Source organism: Salvelinus namaycush, chromosome 18 (assembly GCF_016432855.1).
Source record: "Salvelinus namaycush isolate Seneca chromosome 18, SaNama_1.0, whole genome shotgun sequence".
Taxonomy (NCBI): domain Eukaryota; kingdom Metazoa; phylum Chordata; class Actinopteri; order Salmoniformes; family Salmonidae; genus Salvelinus; species Salvelinus namaycush.
The window spans coordinates 30439554-30452101 of record NC_052324.1 but is presented as its reverse complement, the minus strand read 5'-3'; the positions used below and the strand labels follow the sequence as shown (position 1 = coordinate 30452101).

Below are 12548 nucleotides of genomic sequence, written 5' to 3'. Positions count from 1 at the left end.
TGAAACCTAGAAGTAGTGTTGCCCCTTGCTCTGCAAGGGCCGTGGCTTTTGTGGAGCGATGGGTAACGACGCTTCGTGGGCGACCGTTGTTGATGTGTGCAGAAGGTCCCTGGTTCGCGCCTGTGTCGGGGCGAGGGGACGGTTTAAAATTATACTGTAACATATACACTGCTCAAAAAAATAAAGGGAACACTTAAACAACACAATGTAACTCCAAGTCAATCACACTTCTGTGAAATCAAACTGTCCACTTAGGAAGCAACACTGATTGACAATAAATTTCACATGCTGTTGTGCAAATGGAATAGACAAAAGGTGGAAATTATAGGCAATTAGCAAGACACCCCCAATAAAGGAGTGATTCTGCAGGTGGTGACCACAGACCACTTCTCAGTTCCTATACTTCCTGGCTGATGTTTTGGTCACTTTTGAATGCTGGCGGTGCTCTCACTCTAGTGGTAGCATGAGACGGAGTCTACAACCCACACAAGTGGCTCAGGTAGTGCAGCTCATGCAGGATGGCACATCAATGCGAGCTGTGGCAAAAAGGTTTGCTGTGTCTGTCAGCGTAGTGTCCAGAGCATGGAGGCGCTACCAGGAGACAGGCCAGTACATCAGGAGACGTGGAGGAGGCCGTAGGAGGGCAACAACCCAGCAGCAGGATCGCTACCTCCGCCTTTGTGCAAGGAGGGGCACAGCCAGAGCCCTGCAAAATGACCTCCAGCAGGCCACAAATGTGCATGTGTCAGCATATGGTCTCACAAGGGCTCTGAGGATCTCATCTCGGTACCTAATGGCAGTCAGGCTACCTCTGGCGAGCACATGGAGGGCTGTGCGGCCCCACAAAGAAATGCCACCCCACACCATGACTGACCCAGAGGTATGAGAGGGCACACTCCGTCGTGAAGGAACTCTCTGAAGCTGGCTTCTCACCATCATCAATTTATTTGTTAATCTACCTACAGTTGAAGTCTGAAGTTTTATTACACTTAGGTTGGAGTCATTAAAACTCATTTTTCAACCACTCCACTGAAAAACGAGTTTTAATGACTCTAACCTAAGTGTATGTAAACTTCCGACTTCAACTGTAGGTAGATTAACAAATAAATTGATGATGGTGAGAAGCCAGCTTCAGAGAGTTCCTTCACGACGGAGTGTGCCCTCTCATGGCGGAGACTGGTGCGCTAGATGATCGATGCCAGACGATGCAGTTGGCTTGCTGATATCTCACCCTTATGGTACTTGAAGTGGGCTAAAACTAATGTGAAGTTGAAATGTTTTTGTTTTGCAATTGACAGTTTTGACACCAAGTGGCAGCAAAGGCTGACAAATGTATTGAATGAGGACTGTTTGAGATGCTTTGTGCAGCATGCGTTCATGTGTGTGTAGCAGCGTGCGTGCATTTCGTGTGTGTGCCTCTCTCCCCCCAGCAGCACAGAGATGTGGTTCATCCCAGTGGCGTGACAGGGGTATGGAGAAGTATAACTACTTAATGGCCTTCTGCAGAGTCGGAGTGAAGGGAAGGCAGCATTGCAGACAAAACACAAAAGCCAAGTTGTTATGCTTCTCAGGGTGTTTCCCCTCTTTTCTCCTCTCAATATTACATTTTTCATAAGAGAGTACTAAATGGTCATCAATAGTGGTTTAAAAATTGTAAAGTAGGCTACGAATGAACTACAATTTCTATAAAAACATCAGTGCTCATGTTAAATAGGCCTACTGTGAAGTGATGTTTTTTAAATTCTTTATCAGTTCTTTGAATTACTTCCTTTGATTCTTGCATAAATCCATTGAGAGCCCTCTCACCACAGTAGCCCATGCTGGAGCACAGCACATAGATTTATGACCCATCAAAACCCCTGTAGTGCTGGAAGAGATAAATCAATCTATGGAAATTAATGCATGCAGCACTTTTCTTCCGTCAATCACTCCCTCGGGGTGATCTATAAGCTGCATATCCATTCTCTGTCTACTTTACGATCATTGTGATTCCACATTCCCTGACAGTATCAGATCCATGGCGTTTTGAGGGTGCTGCACATACATTCACCCAATAACAAGATACAGTATCTAAGACATTATATATTAGGGAGAGAGTTGTAAAGATCCATACATTTCTCGGTTCATAACTGTTGAATAACTTTTTTCCTAAAAATGGTAACTGTTTGTTTACTGTATTATTTTTTTTAAACACAAAGCAATCTAAAAACCAATTTCACATGGTTACATTTAATGCTTGTACTGCAGTGTTGTGTCTGTGATCTGTGGTATGTGGCGGTACTTCACCAGGTTCCGGCACCCGACTTTGCACAGTCATGCTATATTGCGTATGCATGAGGCAGGGTGCCCCCCTGCCCCGCTCGGTGGTGTGGTATCTTGCTGTACTGTATGTCAGAGTGGCAGAATTTGGCTGGGGCTCCTCGGGGCTCTGGGACATCTGCAATGCAGAAGTCTATTTATAGCTGTGGAGAAAGGATGCCAGAGAAATGGAAAGAGAGAGAGGGAGGTGAGCGAGAGAGAGAGAGACAGACAGAGAGAGAGGGGGAGCGAGAGAGTGGGAGAAAGGCTGAGAAGAGGGTGTGAAAGGGGAGCTGCTGAATGGTGGATTAATTAAAACTTCTTGTACAGAAAAAGCAGGATGAGACAGATGTAGAGAAAGGGGAGAGATAGTGAGTATCAATGACACAAAGAATAATTGAGTAATTGTACCCTCCATTTGACAATTTCCTTTTTTTCTGAATCAGCAATATGTTGCTATTGACAACTGAATAAATCTCTTGGACCCTTTGAGAAGCCAAAACACAGCACTGATCATCGGATAAAACTGCCGTGAGACCCAGACTGAAAGATTGTGATAACTTGGTAACTTTGCCTAGATACAATCAGCTTCCTCTGCCACATGCGCTAATAAATTACGTAATACTTATCCTTATCACAAATGAATATTTTCTCTGATTAGCAAAATGTCTGGGTACACTCATTATCTTAATGTCATGTATACATACATAACAGTAATAGTAGGCTATGTTATATAATTAGGTTACTGACCCTTTCCCAAACACTCAGTTGACCGTACTGGAGATAAAGGGATAAGCAGTGGCAAGGTCAGAGAACTGTCTACCTGCCAGTAACCATCTTCTAATTCAGTTTCTAGTGGAAATGTAATTATTGGGCCATCAACATGGATAGAGGGAGGTGGTTGCTGATTGCTGAGGCCAAGATTTACGACCTTATCGCAGCAGGTCTCGGGAGTGCACTGAGAAAAAGGTGCAGTTCAATTATGTCTGCATCTCCAGAACAACAAATCTGCCGACGGCATATCTCCCCGCATCGTGCCGAACCGCAAGGCCGCCAAACAAATCAAGGACGGCTACACCACGGCACAGCCACACACCGCAGAAAGGGATTGATCACATTCCTCTATTTTCAATAAATCTGTCTAGATACTATGCTCTGTCTTGCTGTGTGTGTGTGTGTGTGTGTGTGTGTGTGTGTGTGTGTGTGTGTGTGTGTGTGTGTGTGTGTGTGTGTGTGTGTGTGTGTGTGTGTGTGTGTGTGTGTGTGTGTGTGTGTGTGTGTGTGTGTGTGTGTGTGTCTTCTTCCATTGCAATCCTCCTGCAGAGTGATACATCCCTGGACTTTTCTCATTCACCCCACCGGCCCTGCCAACCCATAACTCTTTCCATGGTACGCAGATGACAGTGAATCAGTCATTCTGTGCCTTGGCTTGCATACCGACACAAAGGTTGAGGTTCACATGGCCACACATGCACTGTATACACACACACACACACACAGAAGTTTTTAAGTAAATTTTGACTGTCGCTGCCAGTGTCTTCCCATAATCTCAAAGTGTAGAGGTTCATATGATACCAAGGTCTTACATATCCTCTTGCAGGCTTTGTCTTGTTTTCTGTGTCATTGATCTGTCCTTAGTGCTGATGATGACCTTTTGTCAATGCGCTGATACCTTTTTGTCCACACAGTATTACTGAGTGGCTGTGCAGATAGTAAAGATCCCCACTCTAAGATAAGGTGCTTGCTTCTGACAGCAGTGCTGGTGGCCACTCTGCTACTGTCATCCATCTTACCTTCTCCTTCTCTCATCCTTTACCTTTGAAGCAGGCAGGAGAGAGAGGGAGCTGATGTGGGGAGATCTAGCCTGCAATCCAAATGTCACCCTATTCCATGTGGGCCCTGGTCAAAATTTGTGTACTAAATAGGGAATAGGGTGTAATTTGGGACGCAACTCTCCAACTCATCTAGAGGCCTAACTGACTTCATACATCACTTTCAGTCTGGTGGAGCAGTTCGTAAAACTTTCCTCCAACTAACTAGACTAAAGTAAAGCATAATGTCTACTTCACATGATCATAACCTGTCAGTCAGTGATAGGACATAACTTTGATGTGTTATTATGTGGTATAGTCATTGCCAGCTGGCTAACCCAAATTGTTATGTCATATCAAATATATGATCATTTATGGTTTATTATAGGTTTGCCTATTCCTCTCAGGTCAGTGAGTTATTGAATAATGGCATTAGTTGGTAGTGGCATGACTGACAATAATATTTGCTATGTCATGCTAATGGGTCAACATAGTATGATGGACAGGCAGTTTGAATAAAGTCCATTTATTGATTTGTTCCCTTTGTGGACTATTATTTATCTCTTTGACCATGTCCATTAGTGTAGTAATGATTTGATATCACGGTTTGTTTTTCCATTTAAATCTAGAAACCTTAGTTGCTACATCCATTTTTTAAAACTTTAAATGAATGATTCTTGAAGAATATAACTTATAAATGCCTCATGAGCTTATTAGTTCCACTGTCGTACCCACCAGACCCCAAACTTGTTTTATTCCAATGTTTGTAATCAAAGTAAACGTAAACACACACTATATAACCACAAAATATGGTTAAAACTATAATGTTGATATCATGACGGTCAGTCCTTGTATCCATAGCTCTGTCTATGAATTTGAAAGTGATTATATTTCTCTCGGCCCATCCCTCAGCATTTTTACTAAAACTGAGGCGGGTGATCACTTTGTTAGTATTCCAATTAAGTATTCTATCTTTAACATTTGTATTGTGTACTCTATGCATTTTCAATGCAAAATGCTTCAAATATTATAGCATTGTTTTTCGGTTTGTTCTTCTCCCTCTAAACCTGCGCCCAGTCATAAAATGTAGCTTATGTCGAATGGTTTTGATGATATGATATTATTGAAGACTCTGCCGATGGTTGTAAGGGTTTGGTTAATAAATGGCTTTATTTGGCTTTGGGAGGAATACCACTGCATGAGATAGCAGCACATACAGTCACAGTAGTATAGCAGAATGAACGCTCAACGCTCCTGAACCACCTCGGAAACATGTGAAATGCAAGTGAAAACGATTTTTATTGTTTTGATCATGGTTAAGGCAATTTCTTTTTTTTACACTCAACAAGCGAAATCTATCCCATGCCCAGTTTTAATGCTCCAAGAATCAGGCCATGCAGTCAATGCTTGTCGATTGATTCATTTCTCAAGGAAAGGAAAAAAGAGTGAAATCTAGAACAGTTAAGGAAGGCCTTCCACAGTGTGCGGCAGTCTCAAAAAAGAACATTTAACATTCTGTCAAGCTATACATTTGTCCACGGTAAGTTTACAAAAATGTTGGAGAGGACAGGTAATTTTACTGCTGTATAGGATTCTAAAGTACATTGGCCGAATTCTTACAAAAAATTCCCTGTGCTCTCCATCCATTTGTATTTTTCCATTTATTATTCTTTCCCTGAACACACTTCCTGCAACACTATTCATTTTATCACTGTACATCATACATGTCTCTGTCTTTAACATTTACACCTATTCTTTAAGCCTTACATACCAACCCACACGGTCACTGTACCCTGACCCACATATAGTCCTGATATGGATAGCTTGGCACCAGTCATATCAGAGCTAACTTACAATATGCTATTATGGTCCCTCTCCTGCAGCTAGGACATGTCTGCCTGGGGTATACATACTGTTGCTGTCCATCTCAGACTGCAGTGGTGGTGGTGGTGGTAGGGGGGTATATTGTGATAATAGCCCTTATCTGTGGCTCCGCACCATGTGACCAATCATGACCCCAGTGGCGTCTTGACCGGCTGCCAACTGGTCCTGCAGTCAGAGTGAAGGGCTGTCTGTCACTCACTGTCACCCCCAGCTGTCCTGTTAGAGCAGCCACGGGCCTCTTCACTGTCTGGAACAGAGCACACTGCTAAAAGGACCCACAGGCTGTGTCCCAAATGGCATCCTATTCCCTATGTAATGCATTACTTTTGGCCAGCGCCGTATGGGCCATGATCAAAAGTAGTGCACAATATAGGGAATAGGGTGCCATTTGGGATGCAAACAACACACACTCCCCCAGTCAAACAACCCACCAGCCAGAACATCACAGGGTACAGAACACTAGAAGACTGAAGATATTAAACAAACAAGACTCTGTGGGAAAGGAAGGGCCTAGGAAAGACATTTACCTCAGGTTTGGAGTCAGTTATCTTACTTGGAGGGCAGGGCAAGGCAGGGCAGGGCAGGGCATATCCATTCAGTGACAAATGAATCAATCAAGAGGGGGTATTTCTACATCAAATATAAGGGTATAATGTGATAAATAGTAGCATTTTAAAACTCTACATTTTTCATTCCTGAAAGGTGCCCTTCTGAAAACAGAAGAATCACTGCACAATGCACTTATCGCCTACCATTGAAAATAGAAACCTCCCAAATAAAAGTTATGATGTTGTCATTTCGCTGAGCTCTGACCGTCGCAGTGACAGACAGAGGGGGGAAGGTGAGTGGTGAAATGTTTAGTTTTCTGGCGATGAAAAGAAAGTGGGTCAATGGACTGAACATTCTATATATTTCACATGTGAATGAAAAAAAGAGGAGTGAGGAGCATTCAGTGTGCCAGTTTGTGTCTGCAGCTCAAAATACATTATTGCACCTACGGGAATTATCTGGATTTCTGTGTCCCCAATATTATACACTAACATTCATGAAAAGGTTTACAAAGCATTTTCCACAATGAATTTCCCTAGACATTTCCAACTTTTCTTTGTCGAAATCAAAAAGCACCTTTTAAAAGTTGGACTGGTAAAAGTTGATAAAGTTGTATGCTCCAGACCTCTGTGCATATAGTAGTCTGTGTGCTACTACCAGGATCCTATTAATACCTTCAAGATTGCAAATGCTCTTCACCACATTTCATATCATTAATGGCACATAAAGAAAGGACGTTACTGGGCAATATTATTCCTGACCTCTTAATATGACATCATACTTGCTTTAAGGCATTCTCTTACTGACTGACTGACTGGCTTACTACCGTAATGTTGAGCACCTTCTCTCTGCTCTCTGTTCTGTGATAACCATCATCTATGGTGTAAAACCGTGACATAGGATCCCGAGCACCCTATTCAGGAAATGTAGCTACAGGTTTATCTTCTGTCAGGGTAATACACCAACAGTATGTTCCTCTCTGTGATGTGTCTTTCTGTTTTCCACCACACAGCTGATTGTTGAGACCCAGAGAAACAGAGGAGAAGGTATGTGTGTGTGAGGCATCTGGCGTGAGTACGGTAAGTGTGTGTCTGTGTGTTTGTGTGTGTGTCCTTGTGAAACAGAGATGAGGTGACGGGGAAGGGATAAGATCCATATGAGTGAATGAGTGGATTGTAGTAGTGCGAAAGGCATTGATGATCGATGACACAAGCAGTTTAGCTCTTGGTGCTCTTGCTGGGAGCACTTCCCTTCTCTCCCTTCTTCTCATCCTTCTCATCCTTGCCATTCTTCTCATCTTTCTTCTTCTGATCTTCCTCCTCCTCTTCCTCATCTTCCTCCTCATCACCGTTTCCATTCTCCTCTGCATTCTCATCTCCCTCCTCTCCTTCCTCCCCATTCTCCTCTTCCTCTTCCTCCTTCTCTTCCTCATCCTCCTCCTCCTCTGGTTCCTCAGGCTTGGCTCCCCTCATCCTGTAGGGGGCGGAGGAACCCAGGGCGTAGGAGCGGCCGGACGAATAGGAGAAGCCAGAGTAGCCTGACTGCAGGATATTTCCGCCCACTGTACTCAGACGGCACTCTTCACCTTCCAGCAGCTTCCTGAAGAGGGGATGGAGATGGAGACATAGAGAGGTTGAGGAAGAGAGTCAGTTTACACGTGTCAAATTCCACTGGTGTGCTGACTAAGTATTCAAAAAAATTTAAAGGGGGAAAAGATGTTCATAAATCTTTCCAAGACACACTGTGGTGCATCAACATTGTGCTGACTGCTGAGCTGACTGAACTACTGACTAAATCAGAGAAAGACGGAGTCAGCTTACAAATGTACCAAACTCCAACCATTCATAATTGTCAAAGCAGTCATGTGAATGTTGTCAGTCACTCTGCTGACTTGGAATTCAAATGTGAAAAAGGTATACAGGAAAGGCACTGTGGTTTGGATCAATGATATGCTGCTGATTTAACATTATCAGACATAACTCTTAGACTCAGATCAAGTGATGACTGACCTGTAAGCAGCGATCTCAATGTCCAGGGCCATTTTGACGTTCAACAGGTCCTGGTACTCACGCAAATGACGGGACATCTCACCCTTGGTGCTTCGGAGAGCAGACTCAAGCTGCTGGATGGTCTCCTGCAGGCAGATTAACATCAGGATGTATTACTAATGATAAAGACCTCACTATTCTACCTCACAATGTGCATGACCGAATACCTTTTTACATGTGTTGTGCTACAGTGCAATTACAATGCCATCACACATACCATCTGTGATATGCACCTGATACTTAGGAGGACATCATTCTATAGAATCGACAGGGTTCTAGCCTGTACTGTAGCAATTACTGTGGTATACTAAAATAGTCACCCTGTCCTACTCCACGTACCTGCATCTCTCCCATCTCGTTGCTGTGGCGGTCTTCCATCTCAGCCATCTGCCTCTCCAGGGCCTCATTGTGGCCCCTGAGGGCCTCGATCTCCAGGGTACGGGCCTGCACCTGCCTGCGGTACTCATTTAGCTCCTCCCTGCTATGCTTAACCTGATCCTGGTTGCGGGCGGCCGCCTCATTCACACTGGCAAACTTGGAGCGGTACCACTCCTCCGCCTGGTTCTGGTTCTTGGCTGACAGGACCTCGTACTGGGCACGGATGTCCTTCAGGGCCACGGCCAGGTCGGGTTTACCCTCCCTCATGTCCATCTCCACTGACACCTGGGACCAGGTAGACACAGAGGGACAGAGGGGTAAGTTAAAGGGTTGGGAATGATTACCAGGTGTTAGCACAGGGGAAAATAATGCTTCACTGGCTAAATAGATACATCTCTAAGTTGTAGTGGAGATTTGAATATGAGAATGTTTGCTTTATTATTCGTTATTATATTATTATTTTTGCAAAAATCCAAATGTAAATGTGAAATATCATAATAAATCAAAACCAAAAATGTTGCAACATCCAGTTTTTCTAAAAAAAAATGTTGTCCTTTAACCAAAATATAGGTAAAAGTTTTGATAATCACTATTGAAAATGTGAAATCTTTGTCAAATAACACAGACCATTATGTGCTTGCAGTAGACACCTGGGAGCTATGAGCCTTGGGCTAATGTGACTTTTACAGTCACGTTTACCCTTACCTACCTACCTACCTACCTGTTCATATTACCTCAATTACCTCACCTACCTTGTATCACTGCACATTGACTTGGTACCAGTACTCTCCTTGTATATAGCCTCGTTACTGTTATTTTATTGGGTCACTATTTCCTTTTTTATTGTATTTTTTACTTGCTAATCTTTTCTTCCTTTTTAACTCTGCATTGTTGGGAAATGGCTCGTAAGGAAGCATTTCACAGTAAAATCTACACCTGTTGTATTCAGCGCATGTGACAAATAAAATTTGATTTGATTTGAATACATTTTAATTGATTATCTATCCAGTGAAGTAGAATGCAGAGGGCTGATGTATCGAGCACTGAGTCAGGGCTCTGTGCATCACTATGGGTGGTGCTGTCAATCGCTTATCGCTTACATGGCAATTATACTGTATGTCCTGCATGGCAAAAGAATAGCCCCATAGAGGAAACAAACGATTAATGCTCTTTCCAATGATGAAGATTCTATGCTGCATTGATTGACATGAAATTGTAATTCATACTTTTTTGTTTTGTTTTAAGTCTTTAGAGTACTATCACCTCATCCAATGATGCATCCAAAATGCCACTGACTTCTGGGACACTGTATAAAGCTACAATAATGCTGTTTAACTGTGACCTTGATTAATGATTATATTATTCCAACTAATCTTGTGTGGGACAACATGAATCAACACCATGTTGACAACATCTATGCTATGTGGCAGTAGTAACCTATAGAAAAAAAAGTAATTTTTCCCAATCCTGTCAAATGAATTGACAAAGTGTGATAGTTGATCATCATGAGATTGTCGAGGTAAAATGCAACAAGGGCATGCACTGATCTATCTGTATTGAGTTTTCTGATGTTCTGAATTGACCCTGCCCCATCCCGTATCCCCCCTGCGTGATGGGACGACCACACCTAGATATTGCGCTACTATTTCTCTGCATCATCAGTGGCAGCGCCAGCACTGCTATCAACCCCAATGCTCACCCTCTCTCCGTCCCCCTCTCGATCTCTCTCCCTTTCCCTCTCTCTTTTTTTAGCACACTCTCTGGCGCTAGACACTGTATATCACTTTCTCAGTATGCAGACTACATTTTCAGTAGCCATTTCAATGATCTTTTATAGTTACACAACTTCCCTCATAGTTTCTATAGTTAGTGTCCTATGCCAGTACTGGGTTTGTGGCAGTGCATATTAATTGGCAGACAGGGAAGGGAGTACTGCATGGTGCTGTTTTACACAGAACCGCAGTGCCGTACATTTTACTGCCACTAATCGCAGTGCGCAATGTTCACTGGCTTCAGCACCAAGGACAGAGCATGTGCTGTGACTGAACAAAGGCTGCGTTTACACAGGCAGCCCAATTCTGATATTTTTTTTCCAGTAATTGGTCTTTTGACCAATCACATCAGATATTTTCACATCAGAGCTTTATCAGAGCTGATCTGATTGTTCAAAAGGCTAATTAGAAAAACAATTGTCAGAATTGGGTTGCCAGTGTAAATGCAGCCTTATTTGACTTAGTGAATGTGGATCCACAGTGTGAATGATAAGATAGCCACACGCTATGAACATTATTAGGTATTTGGCACTGGCTATCACCATGTCACATAAAAGTTATCAGCAATTCATAGGCTACAGAGCCTAACTTTTCCCTTGGTGTATATTTGGTGTGATATGTGCGAAGATGGGGAGATGTAGGTGGCATCTGATGGGGGGTCATGAGGGGTGATGTAATGTCCGCACCTGTGAGGCTTGCAGGGAAGCCTGCAGCTCCTGCAGCTCCTCCTCGTGCACTTTCCTGAGGAAGGCGATCTCATCCAGCAGCGACTCGACTTTCTTCTCCAGCTCGAGCCGGGACATCGTGGCATCATCCACGTCCTTGCGGTAGCTTATCAGGGTGCCCTCCGCCTCCTCGCGGAGCCTCGTCTCCTCGTCCAGCTTCTGCTTAACGCGGTCCAGCGTCTCGTTCATCTGCACGCAGTCCAGGTGCATCTGGCTCTTCTCGTGCGTCAGTTCCTCGACGCGGGCCCTCAGCTCGCGGATCTCTTGCTCGTACAGGTCGTGCAGTCTGGAGGGCTCAGTGTGGCGCTGGCGCAGCATGGTCACCTCGGCTTCCAGCACCTTGTTCTGCTGTTCCAAGTTGTGGACCTTCTCGATGAAGGAGACGAAGCGGTCGTTCAGGCCCTGGAGCTGCTCCTTCTCGTTGGTGCGGATGATTTTCATCTCGTTGGTGACGGCCGTGGACTGGTTCAGGTCCATAGAGTCGGACATGGAGGAGTGGAAGTTGCGCCCGGCGCCCACCTTGCGGTAGCCGGAGGATGTGAGCATGGATGGGGAGCCATAGTTGCGGTGTGCACTGCTGGAGCGGAATCCGCTGGACAGGCGAGAGGGGCTGCTGCCTACGGTCATGCGGCCGGAGTTCCGGGGCGCTTCCCCGAAGATCTTCCGATAGGAACTGCTGGAGTAGACATCGCCGGAGTAGCTCATGTTTGCAGTTGGAGAAGTGGAATGCTAGGTATACCTTTGTTGCTTGCGAAGTCCTTTTGTGCGATTGTGTGTGGAGTGTGGGAGTGTGGGTGGGAGAGAGAAAGAGAGACGCAATTGATGTCTGGCCAAGACAGGTACTTTTATAGTGATGGAGCTCCAGCATCATTTGACGCACGGGCGGCAGTAGAGACAGGGAAACCTGCAAGCTCCTGCAAAAAGAGATATTCTCAGGGGAACACGAATTCACTCATGCTGCTCCTCGCCTTGTATTTTGGCAACTCATTCTTTTCTTGAATAAAATTTAATCCGTACTGTACAGATAAGACAAGATAGACCTATGGTCAAGGAAAGCACATCAAACCACGACTTATATAGGGG

The 12548-nt window shown here is 44.2% G+C and overlaps 1 protein-coding gene across 1 annotated transcript; it reads right to left on the bottom strand.

The window, feature by feature from the left end:
• Window positions 1–7759: 7759 nt before the first annotated feature.
• Window positions 7760–12170, bottom strand: zgc:65851 (uncharacterized protein LOC321113 homolog). Its single transcript, XM_039012971.1, has 4 exons — window positions 11427–12170; window positions 8930–9253; window positions 8552–8676; window positions 7760–8141 (listed from the first exon to the last, which is right to left on the bottom strand). The coding sequence occupies exons 1-4, from the start codon at window positions 12168–12170 to the stop codon at window positions 7760–7762; spliced, it is 1575 nt and encodes a 524-aa protein (XP_038868899.1).
• Between the last annotated feature and the right edge of the window lie 378 nt (window positions 12171–12548).